Here is a 27,303-nt window from a genome sequence, read left to right as displayed (position 1 = left end):
CATATAGAGACTTCTCAACTGTATTGGATTAGGACCGGGTGTTGAAATCAAGTTACGCGATGGTCTCTTTACATCTGGGGAGTTGGGGTCCATTAAAGGACAAAGAGGATTCTTTGGGTCTTCCTGCGGATCAATTAGTACTTCCTTAATGAAACACCGGCAGCATGGAGCTTTAACAACAAAACAATCCATAAGGCTTATTTTAACTGGATTTTAACAATTTTATGGTGATTATCCATTTCATGGTTCTTATTGGTTGATACTTTTTTTAAATTATGGTTCAGTTATATTTTGATGTGTAACTACTGTATCTGCAGCTTGCAGTTTTGTAGAGAGTGGACACATGTTGCCTGCTGCCCTCCCCAACTAACCCACTTAATGCATTTTTGCTTTTGCATGATCATTTTAACTCCTTTTCCCTTTCTCCTCTCCTTCCCTTTTCCCCTTTTTCTCTCTTCTCTACAATCTTTGTCCTACTCTCTTGCTGTTTTTCTCTCTCTCTCTCTCTCTCCTTGTCTGACTCTGTGTATTCTCAGGTTCTGCTGGCTCTTTTAACATGTCAAACTCCGGAGACTTGTTCATGAGTGTGCAGTCCCTCAATGGGGACTCGTACCAAGGGGGGCAGGTTGGGGCCAACATACAATCCCAGGTAGGCGCCTCTCCAAGCTTAGTGTCTGACATGACCAAAAGATCACAAGCTCTTGCAGATCACTTGTGAAGTTGTCGAGCTGCTGACCAGTCTGGGAGCGTAAATGCATATAATGACGGAGTCTCTTGACCTAGTCGGCGAGACAGAGGTTATACTCAGCCTTAAGCTTTACACTTAATGTAGAAGCCATTGTCAACCCACAAGTGAGTCGACGACTGCAGACAGTTTTGGAAATGGTGCAACACTCATCAGCACTCCTGACAAGGGTTCGCATAGCCACTGGTGCACTCCAGCACTCTGACCTTGCCCCGGTGGACAATGATGACCAACACAGAGTTTCTGAGTGTTACAACTCTCACCATAGATTGGAGAGTCACCACCCGTGGTGATATTCTCATTTGGTTTCAGCGCTTTTGGCATCATTTCTCCATCCCTCCACCCCGCCTTTCTGTTCAAATCAGCTCTCCAAATGCTTTAGGTCATTCATGAATATGCAAAGCGATGACCCCCGCAGGAGATGAAGAGGTCCTGTGGGTCGGTCTTTAATTGAAACTCATGTTCCTCCAAAAGGTCATTTTCCTGAACGTTTCAAAATGGCCTCACTACCGGGGTTGCAAATGAAACCAGAAAAAGAAATCTCAACTTTGACCAAATTGGCCTCCTGAATGAAGTATTCTGACGCTGTGTGAAATCCATATGGCAGGTGCGCCTCCTCGCATAACCTGGCGGGCTGCGCTGCCAAAAATTACAAAGTGGCTTCCAACGAAGCCATGAAGAACATGGGAATGGCAGCATTCCAAAACAAAAAAAAATGTATTCAAAAATAATACGACACTTGACCTCAATTATACCGTGTTTTTATTGATGGCCACATCAGGCTAACACGTTTCGACATAAGCCTTCATCAGAGCATTTGCTGGAGTGCTGTGTGTGAAATCCTTGTTCCATAACTGAAGTTGTTCCTCCCCCCCTTCACCCCCCCCACCCTCCCCACCCCCACTCCTCCATACACACACACACACATACACATGCAAATAGACACCCTTTTTCAAGTGTTGAGAAAGAAATTGATTTGAAAAATAGCCTGCATCTCTACATATACAGGAATTAATATAGCAAATAAAATATTTGTTCTTTGTCAATAGTCTAGATCTATAAAATTAGAAATCATGACTTGAGGATCATTGTATTTTAATGTCTCTGAGTTTATTGTAGCATTTAGCAACAACTAAAAATATATTCCTAATGAGTTGTTCTTTGTCACGGTTCGTGTATTTTTGTCCTTTTGCGATGTCTGTTATCAAGCTTGTAATAGCAGCCAAATCATTCTAATTCACAGTTTGTAACCTTTTCCTGTTTACGGTACCCTTTTACTATCAGACTGACCTTTCCTTGCGCACGGCAGTCTTTGTTATCCGCAGCTTTTGTCTGACCAGGCCTTTTGTCTCTCTGTGTCCTCGCTGTTCCAGGTGGATACCCTTCGCCATGTTATCAGCCAGACCGGAGGATACAGTGACAGCCTCGCAGCCAGCCAGATGTACAGTCCACAGGGCATCAACGTAAGACCTGTAAACAATCTCCTTCTGTCCTTCCCAACGTTTCCCCGCTGTCTTACTTTCTGAAATATTCCCCAGTTACAGGGTGTGTATAATTCAGTGTGTATATTGGGATGCCACTTAGCAGGGTGTGCTGGGGTTGGGCTGTTGTCCAGGCGTTTGCCCCCCTGCTCCAGTCATGCCCTGGGTGGCAGGCAATGAGGCAGCGGCCAGGCTGAGTGGCTGGACACGCTCCTAGTCTGTCGGAGGATATTAGCGTTAGCAAGGCACCTGCAGCCGACAGGAACAAGGACACAGGTGTCATCCTGCCCCCCCGACGCCGCTCTCACATTGGCACCCTAGGACAAGCCATACCTCCCTTCCGTTCCAAGGTTGGCTTCAAGAAAAAAGTTCCCAGTTGCTCCTTCTTAAAATAACTCTAAGTAGCCTGTGAAAGACTGGGCCAGTTTTCTAGGTCTTCGTCTTGCCGGGCTGGGCAGGACAGGCAACACTGGAGGCGGTGTGTTAGCATGTAGATCCATAGCGACAGGCTGCGCGGGACTGAACAGAATCAATACGACAGTCACATAGACAGAACGAGCGGGGCTTTGGGCTAACAGTCCAAGCACATTGGTCAGATCATTCATCCACAGCCACAGTGACACTGACAGCCAAGCCTGCAACACCCCTCATGCTAAAATAAGAACGTGGACGCACCCAAGCCATCAGCTTCCAGTGCGGTCCACGCTGCAACAAAACGCAACAGGCTCCGGTGTAAATAGGTGTCATTCAAAACCCTGTCCCGGTGTGTTAGACAATGGGAATAAGGAACTACGCTCAAAACGGAAATACTTCTACCTTCACAGCAAAGAAAAACTAACCTACAACCCCAAATGTGTCGTGTTATGGTGACATGTTGGGTGATGTAAGAGTTATTTTTCTCTTTATTTGGGATGTGCTAAAAATAATGATAATAACAATAATAATAATAGTGATGATGATTAGGTAGGCAATTCTTCAAAACAAAAATTGCAGAGACATTTATTTTACTAAAAGTATTTCAAAGTGAGTTCTGAATGAGGAGTGGGCGCTTTGTTATTTCGCCAGACAATATCTTCTGGTTCTGAGCTGTGAGTGAACATTCATGTGGCACACCTCTCCTTCTCTATCCTTGAACAGCAATTACACCCCTTAAATTGCTGGTGGGTGTTGCCTCTCCCAAAGATTGGAAATGCTTTTTTTTTTCACTCTTTCTTTTTTTTCTCTTGGTGCTGAATAGGATGACAGATAGTCTTTATGTGAAATAACAGGGTTTGGAAATAAGAGGCTGCCAAAGCACATTTTCAGCATTCACTAATAGCACGGAAATTGCTATTAATGTCCTTAATGGTCTTTAGTCAACCTTTTTTCGTGATTGTAGAAGGCTTCCATTTTACAGAGCCATTTTATTATTTTTTTTCCCCAATAGCTAGTGTGATAATTTGGTATATTTGATTCTTTTATCAACCATCTCAGGGGTATATTGGGAGGCACATGAAAGGTCTGTGTATTCTGTGTAACATCCCCTCTGTTTAGCTCACATTATGTCAGCCATTTTGGAAGGGAAACAGAGGGAAGTGATCCTATCCTTTAATGAAGATTGTGAATCTCTTGTGACCCAGTCAAACCCAGTATTTGTCAGTTTTTTAGTGTCGGTTCTGAGAGTAGCAGTTGGACATACACTCACCGAGCACTTTATTAGGAACACCTTACTACTACTGGGTAGGTATCAGCTTTCAGCTCAGTGTCAACCGGTTACCAAAGTGACATCCACCTCAAGGTTCATCGTGTTGCATTCTGAGGAGCTTTTCTGCTTAGCACAGTTGTAAAGAGGTTATCTGAGTTACTGAAGCCTTTCTGTCAGCTCCAACCAGTCTGGCCATTCTCCTCTGACCTCTCTCATCAACAAGGCATTTCTGTCCGCAGAACCGCCACTCACTGGATGTTTTTTGTTTTTCACACGATTCTGTGTAAACTCTACAGACTGTTGTGCGTGAAAATCCCAGGAGATCAGCATTTTCAGAAATACTCAAACCAGCCCGTCTGGCACCAACAACCATGCCACGGTCAAAGTCACTGACATTACATTTTTTCCCCATTCTGATGCTTGATGTGAACATTAACTGAAGCTGCTGACCTGTATCTGCATGATCTTATGCATTGCACTGCTGCCACATGATTGGCTGAATGGATAATTGCATGAATAAGCAGGTGTACAGGTGTTCCTAATAAAGTTCTCGGTGAGTGTATGTCACTGCTGTTGCAGAAAAACTTTTTAACTCCAATTTTGGTGATTTTCGTATTTTATCATATTTGAACTGGAGATTTACTTTTATAGTTTGAGCAGGTTTCATGACCTTAGGGCCCAGGAAACCCACTCAAAACTAATTGTAAGATTTCAAAAAAGCATCTGAAACTCATCAATCTGAAAATAAGGCAGTTTTGTCTACAGTTGCAATAGCGATATACACAGCAATATATTACAGCAGCAATATATACCTTTTAATTCATTTTAATCAAGATATTAATACACTTAACAAGTTCTTCCCCACGCTCTATCATCATTAGCTAACTTTCTCCGGTCTTATCTCCACAGACAAATGGTGGCTGGCAAGATGCTCCAACTCCTTCATCAGTGACATCACCCACAGAAGGACCCGGAAGTGTTCATTCGGATACCTCCAACTGAATACGTCGATCTCCGCGCCTCGTCCACAAAAACAAACTGACCTTGCTATTCACAGTATTAAAGATATAGGAATTCACTGTCCCGGAGTTTGGAGAGGTACTGTGAAATCCTAACTAGAAAAAAACAAACTTTCCTCTGCTATAATGTTGGACATTTGGGATACAAAGTAAAAATTTCACAATGAAAATCAAAACAATACTGCAATGAATGGAGATGTTTGTACAGATTTCACATTATATTCAGAGGGCTGGGGTTACTTATTCACTTGTGATGTTTTCACTCATAATGATGAAATGATGTGATAAGATAAATAAATCAAACCATTGGTTTTGACTGAAAATACTTCATTCTACCTCTCAGCCACTAAAAAAAGTAGAAAAAAATGTCAGTGACCATTATTTGTTTTGTAAAAATGAAAAATTTTGTCTTTGCAAGCAAGAGGCACATCTTCTTACTTACGTTTTGTTGTCTCTCACCTATTCTATGGTACGCCATTTAGACTTAAATATTGCTCAGTTGTTTACAATGTGTGCTTGATAAAGTATGTTCATCTTCCCCTCTGTCTCCGACAAGTCAAAACAGAGTTCTGTCAGGAGATATTACCTCTAAGGTAACCCTGTGAAGTATGTTATCTGTAAAACAATAAATAAATACTTGTCATCAACTCAGACAAGCTTGATTGACATCATTCATTAAAATGAGGATATATTAACTCAAAACCAAGTCATTTTCCTTCTGTATTCGTTTTGGTACTACAGCACATGGGTAGAGTGACAGTAAAGTCGCAGGCTTCACTGACACAATAAGGAAAAACAGGAATTTTCTCTTCTGTTCTATCCTGGACATTGAGAAAAACCTTTTTAAATTACTGAAATCCTCCATGATATTTTTATTGACCCCACCTTTACATTTGGTGTCCTACAGATGTGAGATAAGTTTTTGATATTGCCAAAATGCTGCTGTTAACCAAAACAATTGTCGAGAAAAGTGTCGCCCATCAAGCCACTGTTAATATATTCTTTCAGCAGACTATGACTATATACATCCATCCTGAAAATGTTGCATCATTTGTTTTCTAACCATTACTTTGAGTCTGTATCTCCTGTCACCTGTTTAACAGTGGTGCTACAATCAAACATGAGGAAAAAGAAAGCCAAGTGAATAATGCTGTCCCAGTGAAAGAGAAAAAAAACTGTTCAAAAGTCCAATAACGATTTCTACAGCAAAAAAAAAAAAAAAAAATCTGTCAAGGATGTCTATAACTGAGTTTGTTTTTGAGTACATTGAATCAGAATCCACTTAAACAGGGAAGTCATTATGTTAATAGAGTTTTACATGCTTGCAGTGGATCCTTGCTCTGGTGGAGCAGGTAACGAAGGGCCTGAATCCACACCACAGCACAGTAGACAAGCACAGGTCAAGAGATGCTTGTACCATGGAGCAACTGGACATGAAACAAGCATCCGGACACACCTGAACTGTCGCTCAGTCCCATCTTTTACATGCTGCTGAGGACGTTTTTTGATATAGAACTAATACTTTCCACACCTTGTTGAATAGTCTCCTCTTCCAGGCGTTTATTTAGATCTATAAAGCATTTTCAATATGCAGTCGATATATTATTCTGCTGTTACTGCTTTAGTAACCCTAGAATTGACACCAAAACAAATGTAGACATTTGAGTTTATGCTTGTCAATACTATCAAACTGATTTGTTTCAGTGTTAAAAGTTCACGGACATTGTAAATGTTAACCATTAATATCTAAAGAAGGGACAACTCATTATGTCAAATAATGTGTTTTCTGAGCATTCTAACCTTGTTTATATACATTTTTATGTTGTGTGGGCTATATGTTTGCTCTTTTGTATTTTGTTCATTTTTATGGTATGCTTAATGTAGGCTATTACTTTTTTGCTTTCCTACTCTCGTGAATTAGCTCATGAACTTTCAACATGTGTTTATGTGCACCATTGTGCTTGACTTGCTTTGTTGAAAAGGGTTTTCAACACATTAAAATGATATGTAATACAGCAAGATCATACATCAGCATTTTTATTATGGAGTTTATGAGAGAGCAAATAATTTTCATTTTGCTCACCATCATTTGAAGGCATCAGTGGCACAATGGTAATCGCAGTCACTCTTGCGATAACTGAAAGTCAACCAAGGTTAGTAATTGCCAGCAGACATCTCCCTTTTTATGGCCTCCCATCTCCCTGCCTTCCATAATGGCTCCTATCCAATGTATTAGTGTACAGGCACTCAGTGGCATACAAACACACATACACACACACTATACCACTATCAGATGTAGCTAACAGTGGAGGGACATGTCTTTTTCACCACCAATATGGTGATGTTCTCTATTTGGAGTCAGTGTGGGACCCCAACGACTAAAAGTGTTAAAGATGAGATTTGGACTGCGGCGTCTCACAAGTCATATCTTGTGTGAGACAGATTAATCAGAAATGCTGGATGAGAAAGACACATGACAAATGGCCACAGATCCAATATAGGGTTGACTGCGCTGTATGTGTATGTGTGGATGTTTGTGTGAGTGTGTATGCGTGTACGTGCATTAAAGAAAGAAAGAAAGCAAGAAAGAAAGCAAGAAAGGAGAGAAAGAAAGAAAGAAAGAAAAAAGAAAGAAAGTCAGTACTACTTATTTAGGTCATCTTGAGGATTGACTGTGCTCTGTTTGTGTAAGTTTATGTGAGTGTGTATGTGCATTAGAGAAAGAAAGAGGGAAAGAAAGCAAGAAAGAAGGACAGAAAGAAAGAAAGACGGGAAGGGAAGAAAGCAAGCAAGAAGGAAAGAAAGAAAAAAATAAAGATAGAAAGCAAGCAAGAAAGAAGGGAAGAAAGAAAGAAAGCAAGCAAGAAAGAAGGGAAGAAAGAAAGAAAGAAAGAAAGAATTAAAGAAAGAAAAGAAAGAGGGAAAGAAAGAAAGAAAGAAAGAAAGAAAGAAAGAAAGAAAAATAAAGAGTCGGTGCTGCTTATTATTTAGGTCATCTTGAGGATGGCCAGTCATTCCTTTTCGTTGTCACACATATCAGAATCTGATTGGAAGGGAGAGGAATGGCCGCGTCCTTGTGAGATTCTCCCCTCAAATGCTACAAACAACAACACTGACATTATCTGGCCGGACAGTTGCATGTCTGACAGAATTACTTTCATAGCGAGCTGAATATTCATAATTGGCCGAGCACAGGGGGCGAGGGTAAGGGAACAGTTGGCGGTAAAGTCTGTGGACGGTCACAGGTCTTGACTGCTGAGTGAGTGTGAAATGCCGGAGCCAGACTGCTCTCTGGCCCCGGGGCGGAGGAGGACCAGGCCCGCTCGCACGAACAGCGCGGGCATCAAAACAATTTGACGAGACTTGATCAATGGCCCAAACCTTCATCTGGCTTGTGCAAACATTGAGGACGGCGTCACACAATGCAACATGCATCATGAGCTCGGGTTTCACATGCACGGGCTATTTGTGATCGCTTGGTAATTTGCCAGTGTCACCGCATCGCGCCTGGCTCTATTGCCGAGACTCAGATTTGATAAAGACTTGGAAAGACATATTTTCATTTGAAGTAAAATGAGTTCGGCAGACCATCTTACTCGTCTGAACTCTTCCTGACCAACGCTTTTCAATCATTTTGAGAGATTCTGCAACGCAGTGTCGTGGTTATACACCCCTCCGTTATTCCTCAGCGGTGGCACTCTGCTGGCTGATTGAAATCTAATGTTCCTGTTGACATCTGGCTCCCCAGCTGTCAATGTACCACTGTTTAATTACAGCTGCTGTGGATGTGCATGGGTGGGTAGCCCAGACACCTTGTCTCACCCTCTTAACGGACCCCCAGCAGACAGCTCTAATGTGGAATGACACAGCCGTCCAGTCTTAACAGCCCAAACCCTGCTGCTGCCGAAGAAGCTGACCAGAGGAATCCCAGGGTTCACGGCTTGCAAAAAGCTCAAAATTTGGACTATTGTTCTCAATGGCATAGGTGAGAGCGTTTGGCCTCTTGTTCTTCTTGTGAAAGTTTTTCCTTACAGTACGTTCACTTCTACTTAAGTAAAATATCAGCAACATAACAATATTTCTATTTGAGTAGGATGTTTTAGTACTCCCTCCACCACTGAGTCCACTCTGCCCAGTCCAGTCTGTTGTAGTTATGCACCCATGGTACTTTAAATAAAGGTAAGGTAAATTAAGTAAACAAGACACATTAGGTAGAAAGGTAAATTGAAATACAGAGGAATTTTACAAAGTGAGTCTTAGGATATTTATTTGGATTTTTATGAAGGCAAAGAAGGAGAGATTTGAGTCTCATCACCACAAGAGCAGCCTCTGGTCTGACTGCGGCACTGTTTCAGCATTTTCATTCCCTTACCACAAGATGGCGGTGTTAACACATTTGCACATACAGTACATTCAAATCATTGGTATTTGAATATTATAATAGATCTGTTCGTCTTAAATACGTTATTCAAATAATAAGAGTGTTGTTTTTTCTAACTGAAAGGTACACTATAGCCTACTGGCAATTCTATGTTTACAATAAGCAAGAAACTTATGTGAAACTGCACACTTATCTTTATTTTAATATTCAAAATCTGTTACAATACATTCAAGATGTCACATGCATCTGTCTTTTGTTTGTTTTCTTGTTTTCTAAAGTCATATTCCTCTGAAGGCTCAATCACAAGTAATTTGGGCTTCTATGATAACCAGCCAGCCCCCCAAGTGTCACTCAACAAGAGTCACATCCCGACACGAATTATCAAACAACACGGCACGCTAACTTTGTGTGCAAATCGGGCAATTTGCAGCTGTTTCATCCACCTATTAACCTGGTTACCAGTGTGTGAGTGCTTGTGTCTGTGCGCCTTTGGCTGTGTTGAACCCAAGTCCTGATCTGCTCTTCCCCCATCCGCCCAGTGAGCAGATGAGAGGGGGTCAGTGCTGCCGAAGGGCCTCTGGGCCAGACATAAACTAAAAGTACGGGGCGCCTGAGTCCAATCATCCAAGTCATGGGGGGAACCGTCCCATGTCGCCCCCTGGTGTCTGTGGTCTGTCCCACCGCCCGCCACAACAAGTGTGCAAACATTAGTGGTTGGATGTGAACTGGGAACATTCTTTCACACCGATGCTCCTCCTCTCTCCTCAGTGACAACCCCCGATAGCTGCTATAGTGCCACTTTATTAACGACAAACCAGCGCACTTAAGAACCTTTGTATCGTGAAAAAACAACATGGCAGACGGCGCCGTCCAAACTGAGGGAAGAAGCGGCGGAATTGTGGTAATTAAATAAGAAAACTAGACCGGGATACGGACGAGTGTGCTAGTGTCCAACATGCAGGGGAACTTTACTCATTCATGGATGCACATGCTTGCCACGGCGCAGATCGCAAAAGTTTGCGCACGTTGTAGATCAGAGTTTTTATTTACTTCTATGCAACATTCAGTCTCTCTCTGGCTGGCTTGACGCAGTTTATACTGATAATAAGTATGCAACTTTGTAACATGAGTCCGATCGTTTCCCTCTGTTTTTACTACACTATGCAATCAATAGTGCTGCACACAGTGTAATGTTTGCGTTTACATCAGTGTATCTTTTCCCTCCCAGATCAAAGATGATTGGCCAGGCTACAGTTTAGACCTCTTCAGCTATCCAGCTCACTATGCAGGGGATTTAGACTGTGTCTACATCCCACATGGCGTGATCATGGACAGGTACAACACTAAAAAAGATGGTTCTTTGGAGGTTCTCTGTGGACATAATAGTGCCATGTATAACCATTAGGCTAGTTTTTAAAGAGCTTCTTATTAGGAGTTTATTCAAATACCAGAGATTATACGGCTACAGAACCATTAAAAAGTTGCAAAACCATAAGGGGACACCATTTTTTACTCTATGGTTCTGTATAAAACTGTCAGTGTTTCTTCATGATATCTTATATTAAATGATGATCTTGAAAATAAAAAAAACAAAAACAAATCAAGAATGACTATCATATTTTGGCCTAAGTATTGTTATAATGACGGATTAGGAGCTCTCTTGTGATTCTCACCCAACCGGATCCCCAGCAGTTGGTGCTGGAGGGCAACTTTGCATTGAGTGTAATGATCATCTATTACACTGGCATTAGTTCCAGCATGCTCATGTCTTTATGTGAAGCAAACATGCTGAGCTATGAAAGATAAAGTTCACTTTTCATGTTGTTGTCTAACCCTACAGGACAGAGCGTCTTGCTCGAAACATCATGGACGACCTGGGGGACCATGCCATCGTGGTGCTGTGTGTGCTGAAGGGAGGCTACCAGTTCTCCGCCGACCTGGTGGATCGGATCAAAGCTCTCAGCCGCAACTCCAACCACACAATCCCCATGAGGGTTCACTTCATACGTCTGAAGAGCTACCTGGTGAGACTCTGCCCGCTTTAATACAGAACGCACACAGACATTGGCACTAGGATAAGTGGCGTGTGAAAAAAATGGATACTCCCTTTATGCTTAAGATGATCAGCCATGATGGTTGAGTCTCATGACTTAGTCAGAAGATGTATGAGTTATGTTTTAGATAATGTTATGACAGTCGTATCTTTGTGTAACTTGGCCTTGGATGTGCTGTATCATGTGGCCTCCATAGCCCATGCAAAGGAGAAAAATACAGCAGATTTGCATGCAGATGATGCTATATGCTTATTTTGTAAAATACATATTTACCTGAAGTGTTTCCAGTATAGAGATGATTTCCTTCCATACAATGTAGCCATTTTATGAAGGGAAAATACTGTAACAGTATCAAATAATGTGCTTTACTTCCATGCCAGGAATTATTTTATTAGAGTAGGAATCACTTTTTTTTTAAATGGTGAATGTGTTGATATTTGTTTAATAGGTTATACCAGAGCAATTTCTAACACATCTGAACAACAGTAAGAGAAAACTATGTTGCTCTCGTTTCTGTTTATTGTAGAATGACCAGTCGACAGAGGATCTCCACATTCTGGGAGCTGAGGACCTTTCTTTTTTATCCGGAAAGGTAATTATTATCAACATCAAGCAAAGTAGCATCATAAAGAAGGAGAGTGCATCTGACTCCCATGAAACTCTGATATTGTTATGAGCCCCACACAGTGAAATGAACTGGGATGGCAGGTAATGTTTGACAGCAGCCTCAAGAGGGCAGCCTGTCCTATAATCTGCTATCTCCCCCCATCACTGAGGAAATGGTTCAGTGCTTCCGCAAAGGAGATCAAAGATGGCAGTTAACTGACAAACCAACGATGACCAAAAGGCATCATTTTTCCTCTGGGAATCACACATGATTGTTTAAAGCATCCTATAATTTAATCCCATCAGAACCAAAATATAAAATCCACTACCAGAGGTGTGTGTGTGTGTGTGTGTGTGTGTGTGTGTGTGTGTGTGTGTGTATCTGTAGTTTAATTCTAAAAGCCAGCAGACTTAAATACTATAACTATTTACTTTAGCGTTGGCTTCTAATAAGTCTCCTAATTAAATACTCCTCATAATTAAAATACCAAACAATTGTTGCAAGGTGTCTTGCCAGCTGCTTTGTCCTTACCAAGCCCTGAAGACTGTATACTATTTACTATAGGGTCTTGTCGAGACAATATAGGCAATTCATACCTCTACATTGCTGCCTACAGCAGTTCATAATCACCTTGAACACTGAAAGTGTCAAAACAAAAATCTCCATTTTCAGGACCTTATAGTAAATATTATTATATGGTCTATCTGGGTGAGGTCTGCAGAAGACAAGGGCCAAGCAGCTGGCAAGATACTGTTCAGTGTTGGCTGCTATTGGTAGAAAAACAATGTAGAGAAGGCATTGCATTTGTATCCTTGCATTTAATTGTTTTGTATGAACACACTGTGGCTACAAATTGAGCATATATGAAACTGCCATGGCTTGCACAATAGCTAATTCTATCTTTGTTGTTTCTGTCCCTGTATTTCTTGAATTGAGGTAGACATGAAAAAATTATGTAAAAGTGTGTGTCTTGTGTGTGTGTGTGTGTGTGTGAGTGTGTGTGTGAGTGTGTGTGTGTGTGTGTGTGTGTGTGTGTGTGTGTGTGCGTGTGAAGGGCTTGTTTGTTTGTGTGTTTGTGTGCTCAACCACTACTAATGGACTCATAGGTCAACAAGAGGTAGTTTTTTACATAATATAAATCAGCTGATCTGAAACTCACGCTCACATACACTCATAAACGTCACACACACACACACACCCCCACACACACACACATTGATACACTCTGTAGTCAGGCGTGGCATAGCTGCCTGAAACATGAATGAGATATGAGGTGGTGAGCTTGACTCATTGCCTGTTGCTTTGCTCACGCAGTATTTTAAGGCTGCTTGTGAAATCCCTGAGCTCTCCGTGATGTACAACTCAATTTAGTCACCCCATTGGTAACTGAATGCTGCTGTGTTTTGCTGGAAGAAGTGATCTAATTGCTGTGTGACACGGAGCACATAACACAGTTTATGTTAGGCCTACGCCCAATGCAGTTTTTCGCATACTGTAGTTTGCCCTTTCTGTGTGGAGTTTAATAATATAGTTTATTCTTTTATATTTCTGCCGGGCCACTGTACTCTAATTCAATCTCAGTATGGATAATGAGGCAGAGACAAAGCATGACTACGTGGTTGGATGAATCCTTTGTTTGAAAAGAAGTGGCAGCGTACGGCTACATCTATTTGGCAGTTTACGAGAAGATAAGTTTGTGAAACTTATCCAATCTAAAAACTACCCAATTGTCTCCAATTGAGTAGACAAACATTTGCAGAATCTCAGCTATTTCAGTGTGACATGAAAAAAAGGAATGAGCATAGATTTCCTATCTGGATGAGGTTGGCATTTTTCAGGTGCCCTCATTTCCTTGAGTAATCACTGGTGTCATAACATGTAATAAAACTTTATTGCTACACCGCTTGCTTTAATCATTGTGATTGGATATGACACAGCTGACAGACCTTGTCTCAACACTTTCCTCATCTCTAAATTAAGATGTGGAGAGATTATAATTTTCTCTTTCTGTGGCTTTCTGTTGCTGTGTGGGACAAAACACTGATAGAGGGAGAGGCAGCTCTGATTGACACGGCTTGTCTTAAAAAAGCATTTGTCATTTGTCAGAGTTTCCTGTTTGACCGTATAATTTGTTGCTGTATATATTTCAGATCATAAGAATGCACAACTGTTTAGTGTAGTTATGAAATCGCTGTAGTACAGTACATAGCGTTTGCACACCAGCCTTTGTGAGTGTTATCTTGGAATGTGTGTGTGGTTGATCAGAGATAGCTTGTTACCTATTCCTAACCATATATAATTGTTTTCTCTCCTCCCTCTCTTCTCTCTCTTTCTAGAATGTACTCATTGTGGAGGTGAGTCAACCATGTTTATACTTCTCTATTTTTCCCCTGACTTCATGAAATGGACCCATTGTGTTCCTCGCTCCAGATGTTTATCCAGGTCAAGAGAAGACATCTTAAAGTTGTTTTTTTTCTACAGGACCTGAGTTCAACATGAGCAAACTTTTTAATTAGCTGCCCTATATCTGGGAAATTCGAGAGCTGTTTTTCCAAGATGACCCAAGAAACTTTCTTGTTAGCACAATAATTGTGTTCTGCAAGGGGAATTAGTGCACTGGGAAGGAACGTCATTTACAAGAAAGAAATCAATTCTTGTCATACAGTGGGGGGTTACTTGAGTAGATATCGCATGAAAGGGCATATTGATACTGCAATCATTAGCCAGTGCTCAAACATCAGTGAATAGGCCCTTACCAATAGTGGTTTCAATGACTTCTATTTCAGAGGGATATATTGCGAAGTATAAGAATTTCTGTCTTGCGATCTTTTGAAATGAACCCTCTCCAAAGGTTATTCTGTGATTCTTTATTCAGTGTTGCATGTGTTTTTTATATATTGCAAATTTTACTCTTACTTACTATTAAAGTATATGCTCACATGCAGTCAGTCTGGAAAAAAATGATTTTATGTGTAATATATAATATAATCCATTCCTATATTAAGCTGTGTTGACATTTATACATTTCGAACAATGAGCAATGATGATGGGTAGCTCTGTGTTACATATTAATGAGGGCTGAGAAACACACACACACACACACACACACACACACACAAACACACAATAGATGCATAATCAGCCAGCAGAAGAACTGAAGCAGCAAAACATACTGCTATGGCTTAAGTTCCACTGCTACTTCTCCCTCTTCCTGAGGCTGACGACACTTCTCAATGTGTGGAGTCAGATGTGTTTTTGCGTGAAACACCACATGCTGGTCAGACCTTCCCTTTTTCAGTGGAAACCAAGTCATTTCAGAGAAAATGCACATAAAGAGTTTGCGGAATTGGAGTACAGTGTGACCAAGTTCTCCCTTTCACTTTTGCTCCAATATTTTACAACAATTTTTTTTAGCTTGTTTTACATTTGGGGTGTTGGCAATTTCCTCCTGTCTCAACTCATCTTTCTGTCCCTCGCAGGCTATTGTAGACACAGGGAAGACAATGAAGACTCTCCTGAAGCATGTTGGCGCCTTCAGGCCCAAAATGATCAAAGTAGCAGGGTAAGTCTTGGCTGAAAAGTCTTCAAAACACAACCAGCCTAGCTGACCTGCTCCCCGAGACACTCAATTTCCTCTTTCTAGTCTATACAGACAGAGAGGGAGAGAGAGAGAGAGAGAGAGAGAATGAGGGACACAAGTTTCAGATACTACTATTAAAAGGAACACTGTTACCATGACGTCCTATGCGACAGGTGGGGATATCATATTATACCGTCTGCTTTTATCTTCCTCAGATTGCTGGTGAAGAGAGGGCCACATAGCTCAGCATGTCTCCCTGACTGTATGTACCTGACCAACCCTTTTCATGTTTTTATGACTCATTTTTTCATTGCCGTTGAAACAATGGTTGCTGCTCATTAGTCGTCAGTGAGTCAGCGGACTATGGAACTGCTTCCAAATTACTTTCCTCCCGTCTTTGGTTTCAGATGTTGGCTTTGAGATACCCAATCGTTTTGTGGTTGGATATGCCTTAGACTACAATGAGTATTTTAGAGACCTCAATGTAAGTCACTTTAATTTGTCTTTTCTGACTTGAGTCACAATGATTCTGCTTCAGAGGAATGGCTCCTGATGTTAATAACACTGAATGTCATGGCAGGCATCATATCACAAAAATATACAGGAATTGCTGTAATGAATTTTGTTGAACTCACTTTTCTTCTCCATTTTGACTTTTCTCTTCTTCTTTTTTTTGTAGCATATCTGTGTGATCAGTGAAAGCGGGAAGATGAAATATAAGATTTAAACGGAGGACTGCAAAAGAGGTTACTGTCATAGAGATGCCTGAACATTTTCCATGAGAGCGCATTCACTTCCAACTGCTATCAAGACATTTAATCTCAAGCATCCCTGTTCCTTCATGACATTCCTTCTAATTCCTTCTGTCAGACGTGTCTCTCCTTTAGCAATAAACACAGACATTTAAAGGTAGTTTTAGCAAAGCATTTACATATTTGACCATGTTTTAATATTGCAACTACATTCTTTATGTTTACAAAGTCGAATTAGCTGAAAGTTAGCTGCTAGGGTGGTTCTGTCTTGCTTTATGTAGTTTTATTCTAATGCAAAAGTCATCTCAATTTTACTGCTTATTATATGCAATGTAAAGGACTTGATAATCATGACCTGTATGAATGTGATAGATTTTGTCAGATTGGTGAATGATACAATAACTGAGAGTAAACTCAATGTGAGCTGCTTTTAAGACAAAAAAGGGAGTTGCTCTGTTGTATTAGGAAATTACTGCGCTTTTGGTAATAGAATGATAGATCTTCACCTCTACTTTGCCTTTTTAATGTTCCATTAGTCATTTGTCTTGCTGTCATCTTTGCTGCTCAGGGGCAAACAAAAGGGTTTTGTAAAAACACTAAGTACACTAACTACCTCTTTTTGGTCTTTCAATATTTGAGATGTAGTGGGGTACTTTTGTCATTCCTGTATTTTCTTTTTTGTATTTAACACACAGTAAAGTATTTGATTTTGAACATTTCTGAGTTCTAATTATGTGTCACTTGTCTGCACTATTCATAATATCCAATGACATTAGAAGCACATTTTCTAATGTTGATAATATTTAGTTTAAACTGGTGTCCTGGTGGAGCTCACATGATAGAGAAACCCAGTGTGCCTCACATGTTTTTCTTAGGCTGATGGTATACAAAGGAGGTTTCTGCCTCTCCAAACAGTATGTTGAATATTTAGTTTTGATCGTTTTATTATATAATCCTTACCTGCCTTATGGTATTAAGATGCTGGGATTTTGTATTTGTGATTGTCCTGTAAGAGGAAAGTAATCCAAAATCAAGGACTCTTTCATTCATTAATTTCCCCTCCAAACACCTGATCTGTCTTTTTGTTAACTGGTGCGAGATTCACATCTATTCAATAGTGAGACTGGCCAAAATGGCATACGGTTGGAAACCTGAAACACTTTAACCTTGTAAACATTCTCGGGTGAAAAAATAGGTTAGCTGCCAATGAACTACAGATAGTAAATGGAACAAAAGAGCGTCCGTTGTGAGAGCTGCTGGGCTCTTTGTGTACACCTGACATACGACTCCTAGTGTTGGAGCAGGGGACAAGAAGTGCTATAAAAACAAAACCGTTTTTCCTTAGTAGTGAGGTCTGTTGGGGATTACAGTGAATTGACATTGTGACCTTTCAATAGAAATTAGCACTGCGGATAAAGTCTTGTGACCAAGAAATCCAAGAGTATAACAGTAACCTTCCTATTCCAGATACTGTATACTTTGGGGGGGGGGGGGGGGGTAGTTCAGCAAGATATGTTGCATCTGAAGTACCACTGAAATTGGTTTAACACTGAAAGGTTATTTTCAAGGCTTACTACACCCAATAGCCACAGCAGAGCCACTGGAAGTAGAACTGGCTGGACAGGACAGCTTTGTGAAAGTTTCCCTCCTAGATTGACCTCTGCAACAAAAGCCGCCAATCCCAGGAACAGGTGGTCCCTTATGTTGGAGAGGAATAAAAGGGACATTTGTCAAGGCCCTGAGGATCAGAGCACTTTTAGTCTCCAATTCCAATCTCAGATTTTGTGTGTGGGGTGGGTCAGTGTTGTTAAAAATTGCATTTGAAATCTGTGCTTTGGTGATGATATAACAGCTACATGATGAGACTGATTGGGAACTCTGGTGTGCTCTCTGAAACGCCCAGTGGGAATTCACATTCCACATCCACTGCCATGCACATGCCAGCCCTCCTCGACCCCACTTTGAACCAGGACATGTGACTCTTGTTGCCTTGTTGTGTATAGGTAACGAAAGCGGACAGACTTACAATTGTAAAACTTGGATTGAAAAGTTAAACTTGAGACAATGCACAAGTTCTCTGGGTTCGTTATTATTTTTTTCCCCCACTGATTGCTGTCGAACGATTGAACTCAATTTGAAATAGTAAAAAACACCACCTTTGAGCAGGGCAGCGGCCAGGTTTTGTAAAGTCGCACTGGATTGGTCGAGTCAAATACAACGCCTGTTGTGATTGGCTGAGAGTGTCCTGTGGCCAGAAGGTGGGCTCCCAGAGAGTCGGGAACGCTGGAAGCAAATTCCAGCTACAAACTGCACCATGCGCCTCCCCGGAGTGGGTTTGGAGTAACCATTGAGAAGCCGCTTGTACTCCAAATATATGAAATTATGACAACGTTTGACCATTTTGGAACTTTCGAGCTAGGATTTTACTGTATCTACTCGCTTTTATGGACAATTACTGCCGCTGCACCCCGCCTGTACCGACACTTCTGAACTACACAGGTAACTTTGTTTAAACTCCAGCCGTTAGCTTGTATGCTAACACCAGCGTTAGCAGCAGCCTGTTGCTACTACAGTTGACTTGGCTGTTGCTCTTTACTAGCAAGTCTCAAAGATAGCGTTCACAAAGTACTAACGTGGAAAATAGCTACAGTTTATGTTATTGTCCCTACTTCGTCTACTTTCTCGTATTATTTTTTAATATCCCCCCGAAAGTAACAAAGGAAAAGGTATTTACTAATGCCTTACTACTTTGACCATTGTCGATCGGCTGAGAACAACAGCTCGACACGCTCTGTTCGTGGTTCAGATGCATCGAAAACATTGTTTCATCCCCTCTCGATATCAGTCACGAAATCGGTGTTTTCATTTTTCAGGTACTAAAAGAATGAAAAAGTAACATGACTTATAATTTATAACACAGGTTTCATAGATTTGATGTGATTTCATTTCCCAGTCTGACGGACATTTATTATGCCCTCCCTCCCCAGTACTCCACTTGTTGCAGGCCATTCATTACGGTGTTGACCGTTCACGTTGTTGTGCTTAAACTCAATGACATCCAATCTGTCTTGTGTTGCTTGAATAATCTGGTGATGATGATGTGGACTACCACATCATCGCCCTCAGTTTCCACACACAGCTTTAGGTGCTATTCACAATCCTGGATTTTTCTTTTACTGGTTAGCAAATTTGTAAATTGAATTGTAGTCACATTTGTATTTACAGTGTTCCATATCACTTCAGGTCATTCTGTTTCACAGTATTATCAGAATTTAAGGCGCTGCAAAGTTAAAGCACAAAAACAACATAGGTTACTGCACATAATGGAGTTAAGTTAGAAATGTGACACAAAACTGATTGCCCAAAAAGTAACGAAGCATTGTCTACCATCATGTGCACTTAACAATTAAGTTATAGGTTCATGTTATTTTGACAGACACTCAACAGGTGGGAGATGCCATATTTGAGCAGGTCACTCAAAAAGCTGTCATGATTTCAATAACATATCAAGCTCAATTATAACATAATTCTCTCTCTCTCTGTAAAACAGCTGGACAAAGAACACAAGCAAGAATGGAGTGGTGAAGTGGATAGAGCACTTGAAGTGTTTTCTTGCCTCCTGCTGGAGCTAACTTTTCGATGTGGGCGTTCACGGATAACAGCATTTTAAGTGAAGTTGAATGATGGCATCACGTTGGGTTCATTCTTGTGGTGACGATGATGAGAGACAACCAACAAGATCTTCTTTCTGTGAGGTAAACACCACTCAAACCTCAGACTCTGTATCCCAGGCTGTGCTATTTATGAAGTGGCGATCATCATGATTTTGGGGCAACTAGTGTCATGGTTTCACTGCCTTACCTCTTTCAGTATGGTTGTGGGGGAAGTAACTGGTTTGACACTTTGGCCCAGCTGTTAGTGCATGTAACAACCCTCCTCTGTTTGTTTTGCTCTGTTTCTCCCACCAGTGCTTCACTGTTTTTTTGTTTTGTTTTTTGATAATTACAGCCATAGGGTTGGTGTCAAAAGTTTTTTGTCTTGTAGCAGCTAGAGTTGATCATTGTAGATGAAAAGAGCCACAGAAAGGTTTGAGTTACTCAACAGTGTTTTAATTGCATTTGGAAATTTAATTAAAACTTATCATTGATGTTAGAAGTGGGAGGAGACAATGGGATGGAGGCCATTATTCAAACCCCCTCTTTAAGATTTTTAAGCTGTAACCCCTGTAATACCAGACAGGACACCATCTGCTCCTCTGGAGGCTTGTCGTCTGAAAGAAGACCTTTGTGGTAAACTAGGTAGCCCATACTCCTTTTGAAAGGAAGGTCACCTATTTATAGAATCTGCAGGTTTTTTTTTTTCATTTCTTCCATCCCCTTTAATCTAATATTCAGCTCTTCCCTGCTTCTGTGTGAATAGAGCCTGAATGAGGGATGTAAAGCTCCTTGTGTTTTCACTGCTGACAGTCTAGAAGTGCTGAATATAATTTTAGATCATTGCGCACAACACAGGGAAGAGAAGGATCACTTGACATTAAACAAGACATTAGGTAAATTAGCCAGTGGTAGGGCCATTGTTTTTATTTGGCCAATTAAGTACTGATTATATTTCATGGATTGATAGCCATTGGTTTCTTTTCTAGGCCGTTGAGAATGATATTTTGAGAAGACTATTTAAGAGCGTAAAACACCTTCTTAATAAAACAAGCACAATAATATTTGAACACCGCAGTTAACCCTGTGCAAACAACACACACTGCTAGAGGTCATTCAGAAGCCATACGCAAGGAACATTTATATTGCATCCCAGTTTTCCTAACTACTACTGCAAAAAAACAACTAAAAATCACGTATCTATGTTGTTATCAAGCAAGACTATCTGGAAATACCCCATTGGCAATCTTTGCTCATAGAAACTGACATATCTGGAGTCATATATTGTATTTTAACGTCGAAATGAGGTTAATGTAATAGTACCACAAACAGTTCTGAAGCTGAAACTTTTCCCATATCCCCAGAAAATAACCACTGGCATTGTACTGGTGTCATTCATTTCTTAAGTGTCGCTTGATGACTTGACATATCACCACAATGACATTAGTCTTGGTTCTCTTGCTCTGTTGTCCAAAATCTTTGGAAAAATACATGGGAAATCTATTTCAGGGTGTATTTTTGCTTCTAGCTTTAGTACGGTGTGAGGCCAACCACTGCTTCAATCCCTCTCTTAGCAGTTTGTATCCTTCTAATCAGCCTACCACACACACTAATTCATGTGCTAATTTTGAGCTGGAAACCCCCTGGAGTTTCTGGTGCTGGGATTTTCTGGAAATGATGGCACTGAGGATTTGATGACTTAAGAGGTTTTTGGGAGGTTGTTTTTTCAAGTTGGGCACAGTTCACTCTGAAGGTCTTTTGGTGCATTTATAACAAATCACAGAGTCTCAGTTGAAGGAGACAGGTCACTGAAAGATTTTTCATGACATTGGGTGTGTCTTTGTTTTTATTCAGAAAGCCTGACTCTGATAATGATGTAAGCATGCAGTCTTTCCCTCCCTCTGGCCACTTCACAATCATCATGAACCTTTGGCCAGCTAGATCGTCATTTTATATGATAACTGAAATTGGGGACGGAAATTGATCCATCAATATGGCAAATTGAGTTAGAAAAATGATTTGTCATCTGATCCAAGATATTGTCTTTGGCTTTTGCAAGTTGTTTGATTTTTCTTCCCTTTTACATTGGAGGGTTTGTCTACTAGCATCAGCTGAAAATTACATGGAATCCGAACACTGCAGCTGAATACTGAATCCCAATGGCAGACAGTTAGACAGTGTTGGCTTCATGTCCGCTCCCTCTGGCTGGATTCCTCTGTTAGGAGTTTGAGTTTGCAACACCCACTGTGTGCTACTCAGTATGCTCTTGTCTATTATGTTTGTATTTTTTATTTTGGCGTAAGCTCATTTTTTAATAGTGAGAAATCATGTCATATGATTAATTCAGACTTTCTGTGTGATAGGTAGACTTGTGTGTTTTTTTTCGTTTTTCATATTGCCTGCTTTTCAACTTGTTTTTGCTCCAGTAATACAATAGACATAAGAGCAGGGTGAAATGGATTATTATTTTGGATGATGAAGCACGAGCCATATTTAGTACTATCAGGAGCTATAGACAAACAGATCCCCCTTTCCCCACAATCTTGCACTCATTAAAGCTCAGTGTTTAACTCACTTAGGCTGGCTGCCATTTACAGAACCCTCTGCACAAGCATCACATGGCTAACTGATGGAAATCGGAAGGGAAAATTGATCTTCAATTGGATAGAAGATGGCTGTTACTTCCTGTTGCCTTATGGTTGTGTCTGCGATGTCTCAGGGGAAATACAGAAATGTGATTCTGTTTTTCCTCATTGCACAATTTTGTGCAGCACTTGCTGTAAAGATCCTTGCCATCATACACAGAAAGGCCTTGACATGTTGTCTATGTCCCTGTTTAAATGTTTCGCCTATCTTTTTTACCTTCAACCCTGAATTATTGGAGCTGCAAAAAACAGGAGGTGATATTCTAGAGAGCTAACAACTGTTTTCCTTTTTGTCAGGACAACTGCTCACTAAATCCATTCCTTACTAGTAAGACAACAGGGTAGAGCTGAGTGTTATTAGCAAAACAATAACCCCAATGTTTTTGGCCAAATATCTGTCAGTATTAACAATATTTTTTTTTACAGGCAAACAAAAACACCGTACTAAAATATTAATACAGGCTAATACAGCTTTGGCAAAGATTTGTGAAAGAAATAGGCCGTTTTTATCATCAATTGCACTCACTGTGTTTTTGAAACCCCATTCACATGCAAAGGCATCAGTGACTTCATCCCACAGGCGAGAGTGGGTGCATGAGGAGTAAATGCTGCTGTGGACAGTTGCCTTGTCACTACATCACTGATGCTCTTTGAAAAGGCATGGTTGTTGGCCTCTGCCTGTTTTTCTGGTCTCGGGCTCCTCATATTCTCTAAACTGTTGGTTTCACAGGTGGCTAAACAAATTGCTGGTGTTTACCTTCCAAGTAACTTTGTGATAATGCTTACAGATAGTGTGCTGTAACTGGGTATGGCCAGACAACTGACACAGCATCTGTTTTTGGCTATTAAGTAGCCTCCTCACAAAACAATGTGAAAATTTCAAAACAAGTCTTGTAAGCAAATGCTTGGTTTACAATGCAAAGTAGACTGATGAGCAACTGATTCTTGCCAGTTGACAAAGGCACAGTGAAACACATCTGCCTTGATTTATCTGCTATCCACCGGAACCTCATTTTGACTTGTGGCGTTGTGAATTTGGAATATATTTACCCAGACCCTTTTTATTTATTTTTACATCACCCAACCCCACAATCTTTAACATTAGAAGTGCAATCCAGCCTCCTATGTGTTCTTATAGGCTACTTGACTTTTTTTTTCAGAGAAGCTTTTAAATTTAAATGGAAATGCCACTTCAGGAGGCCGTTAATAGTTTGGTTTTGTTTTTGCTCATACTGATTGCTTATTTTCTTTTCTGAAGCCAGTTGTCTGCTCAAAGTAAAGCAGCATCCTTCAGTGGGTAGTAGTGGCTATTAATGGGACAAGACGTATAGGGCTAGCTATTATTTAGTCTACCGAAAGAACCAACATTTATGAAATGCATATGATGAATGAAAATGTCAGTTTTGGTATGAAATTCGGTTATTACCCAGCTCTAGAAGACATGTCAGGTTCTCAGCTGTGATGGAACCACAAAATGTGGTTCTGTGCAATTCCTGTTTTCTTTTTTAAAATTTGCTTGGTAATGATATTGTCGGATAAAGTCGCCAGATGGAAAAAGTGGCAGCATTTTAGAATGGCATCTTGCATTCAACAATAGCCGGCAGGACTATTGTGTGTTATAACATTTGTGCGTTACAACTAGATGTGTAGCGTGCACAAAACGGAGCACATGTGTACGTAGCCTGACTAATGATACTTTTACCTTCTCCCGCACTACAAGGCTGAAACGCCCAAGGCTCACCACTGGCCGTCTGTATCATTATCTTAGGCCTTTCACAGATAAGTGCTTGGTTTGGACTGGATGTGGTGTAGAATTTAGCGGCCCACAGAGAACTAGGTTTTTTCACAGTTTAAGAAGGCTGTGTACATGTCTGATTTTAGGGCTGATGTCATGTGGTGCATGTAATGTGTCATTTGGTGATGTCAGCAGAGGTTTTTAAACACAAAAAGAACATAATGGAAATTCCTTCAGTTTCTTATGCAGTTTGTAGCTAGGCTCCAGATATCAACCTTTTGTGGTATGTGTTTGTGTAAGCAGTTGCGTACGTAGTCATGCTGCAGCCCTTCTGAAAATGACCACATGTACCCTGTCTTTAGCATGCTGCCTTTAATACACTGGCACAAACAATACAGTGTGCGTTAAACCAGAATGTGTTTCGAAGAACATTCCACACTTACCTTATTTTAACAGTCATAACATGTTGGCTTGCATAACTTTGGAAATTTTTCAGACCAAATACAACATGTTGGCTGGAACCCCATGGAGGGCAACAGTCTGAGCTTAAAAGGCTGAGAATGGGTCTGGCTGGGAGCCATGGCTCAGTGAATGTTGCTGTACTATGAAATAGGGCTGCAACTAACGATTATTTTCGTTATCGATTTAATCTATTGATTTTTTTTCCGGAATAATAGATTGATCATTTTGTATATAAAATGTAAAAAATAATGACAAATGCCCGTTACAAGTTACCAGAGCTCAAAGTGATTCTTAAAATGGCTTACTTAGTCTAACCAGCAGCCTAAAAAACCCAAATTAGATTAATCTTATAATGATATGTAACAGAGAAAAGCAGCAAGTCTTAGCATTTGTGAAGCTGTATTTTTACTTGATTAATTGACTAAAACGATGAATCGATTATCAAAATTATAATCGATTAATTTTCTGTCGACCGACTAATCAATTAATCGACTAATCTTTAAGCACTACTATGAAACAGTAGTAATAAAACGTCTTCCATAGTTTTGCAAGGTTCTTCATACCCTCTTGTATAGTAGCCATGCGTTTAGGACAGCAGAAATTGTAAGAAAATATCAGCCTTGGATAATGTTTCAATACTGCAGCTACTCCATGCTGAACATTTGTTCAATATTTCAGGCCATATTCAACAGAGATCTGGTGGTTGTGATCACTGTTCCTGCTCTGAGAGGCCTGGTGCCGCTGTTCTACTCCCAGTGATCCACCCGAACAAATGCTTATTGAAAACACACTCCTGGGTGCCTCACCCAGTGCAAATATCAGTCTGGCATTCTGGTGATTCATAAATGGCTGAGAGGCATTCATTTGTAAGCTGGGGAGGATAGGTGTGTATTTTGGGGTGGGCGTGTCTTTCATATGCTTTTCTTTATAGACTTATTTTCCATAGATTTTTTTTTTCAAAAGAAGGGGCTGCTTTTTCTTTGTATGGGCAATCTCATCATTTTCTCTTTTTTCTGGATTACCCCTCACTACAGTTATCTATTATTGATCTGCCCTATCAGGTTTACATTGGAGTCTGTTCTACATTTGGTCCCTTCTCTTTAATAATAGCGTTTCATAGTGTAATATAGTAGTAATAGTGTTTCATTTGACGGGCCGTTCCTCTGCCGTTGATGGTCTGGTCATGCAGTTCTTGACATGCCTATGACTGGCACAGTGGCTCAGCAATGTCTGGGATTTATAAAGGAAGGGAAAGGGGAGGGCCGTCGGGGGAATGCCGGTCTGGAATTTATTGGTCCGGTATGTCACCGCAGTATTAACTATGCAAGTGGCAATGATAACCCTGCTTGGCATGTATCTGTCTGGAGCGGCCCACACCCCCTTCTGTCGTCCACATATAAAGATCAGAGGGTTGCAAATAGCCCTGTGGACTGGCTGCTAAATCAGATCCAGTGGACTGGGATTGGCTTGCCCTGGGGACCCGAGGGAAGCCAGGCAGGCATTTGAAACATCCATTTGATCTATTGTCATTTCACCACAAGCGCTTCTCCGGTTATGGATTTAAATATTTTCGAATGGAGCGAGGGCACTCAGGGCTCAGACACAGACTTCAACATGGAAGCGCCGGTGCCGTGGAAGAAGCCAAAGCTGGGTTAGACAGAGAGAAACCTGTTTTGCTAGTTCCATCAAAATACATGGGTGTCAGCTGCACCTGCAGCTCTGTTTCCCAGAGAGCTACACTAATGCTGTTGGTCCTTATTCTCTATGCAAATTTGAACTCCTCATATCCCCCCCAGCAGCTCTGGTTAACACACTAAATACATTTTGATGCCAGTGGTTTATGTTGATGGCACTGTGAGAAAGTTTAGAAATAGTAAAACATTCTACAGAGATGATAGTGAAACATGCTTTAACTTGGTGCACACCTCTAGGCACACAACATATTTCTAATGAGCCATTGAGTGTGACGCCAAGTACTGAAGATTTTTCCTATGACATACTAAGAGCAATTGATGGGCTGTTGGTGGTTATAAGTTAGTGTGAACAAACTGTTGCTCATGTTTGTTTTTAAAATGTGGTTTGGCTTTTCCCTACTCTCTCCAGCAGCTGTATTGAGTGGGAGTGCGACCAAGTGTCTTTGTCTTTTGACCAGAACAGTTATTACTCAGAGGTGCACATTTTTATTTTTAGCTTTGAAATTGCACCAGTCATATGTAGACAAACCTCTTTTCACAGTCTGTTAATTTAGTCTTGTATTTGTTATGAAGTTGTGCACCGTAAATTCTGTGTGTTTATCTCAGTTTAGCCCACTGGTTGTGTTAGCATGCAGGTAACTCATTCCGATTTTCTGACATTTTACTCAACACATCTCCCCAGGCAGGGATAGTGTGAATGCAAGCTCATCAAATTCCTCACATTGTGGGTGAAACTCTGGACTGGGGGTGGGAGAGGGGGAGGAGTGTTTGGCTGAGAAGGGGTGAGGAAAATACTTTTATCACTCATGTG

The 27,303-nt window shown here is 40.8% G+C and overlaps 3 protein-coding genes across 10 annotated transcripts in view; all 3 read left to right on the top strand.

The window, feature by feature from the left end:
* The window catches only part of pbx1a (pre-B-cell leukemia homeobox 1a), a 42,893-nt gene extending 36,389 nt beyond the window's left edge, over positions 1-6,504 (top strand). For 2 of the 7 annotated variants that reach the window (XM_071533990.1, XM_071533989.1), the window contains exons 7-9: positions 537-649; positions 2,119-2,208; positions 4,820-6,504. In XM_071533990.1, the coding sequence (XP_071390091.1) occupies positions 537-649; positions 2,119-2,208; positions 4,820-4,912 (296 nt within the window). In that variant the 3' untranslated portion in view covers positions 4,913-6,504. Of the gene's footprint in view, positions 1-35; positions 52-527; positions 650-2,118; positions 2,218-4,819 lie in introns of all 7 variants that reach the window. The other 5 variants (XM_071533988.1, XM_071533993.1, XM_071533992.1 and 2 more) reach the window with 5 other exon arrangements.
* Positions 6,505-10,092: 3,588 nt separating this feature from the next.
* On the top strand, positions 10,093-16,991 carry prtfdc1b (phosphoribosyl transferase domain containing 1b). The gene is made up of 9 exons (XM_071533996.1): positions 10,093-10,211; positions 10,539-10,645; positions 11,151-11,334; positions 11,891-11,956; positions 14,308-14,325; positions 15,451-15,533; positions 15,767-15,813; positions 15,959-16,035; positions 16,231-16,991. The coding sequence occupies exons 1-9, from the start codon at positions 10,164-10,166 to the stop codon at positions 16,276-16,278; spliced, it is 678 nt and encodes a 225-aa protein (XP_071390097.1). The 5' UTR covers positions 10,093-10,163; the 3' UTR covers positions 16,279-16,991.
* A 1,687-nt stretch (positions 16,992-18,678) lies between these two features.
* Positions 18,679-27,303, top strand: part of arhgap21b (Rho GTPase activating protein 21b) — a 41,752-nt gene continuing 33,127 nt past the window's right edge. For both annotated transcript variants that reach the window (XM_071534007.1, XM_071534006.1), the window contains exons 1-2: positions 18,679-18,802; positions 19,854-20,058. In XM_071534007.1, the coding sequence (XP_071390108.1) occupies positions 19,984-20,058 (75 nt within the window). In that variant the 5' untranslated portion in view covers positions 18,679-18,802; positions 19,854-19,983. The remainder of the gene's footprint in view (positions 18,803-19,853; positions 20,059-27,303) is intronic.

Source organism: Centroberyx affinis, unplaced genomic scaffold, assembly GCF_046629955.1.
Source record: "Centroberyx affinis isolate AG114_WGS23_722 - 3 ecotype Tasmania unplaced genomic scaffold, CSIRO-AGI_Caff_v1 ptg002475l_1, whole genome shotgun sequence".
Classification (NCBI taxonomy): Eukaryota; Metazoa; Chordata; class Actinopteri; order Beryciformes; family Berycidae; genus Centroberyx; species Centroberyx affinis.
Note: the sequence above shows the minus strand (reverse complement) of the source record. Positions and strands in the feature narration are given on the sequence as shown.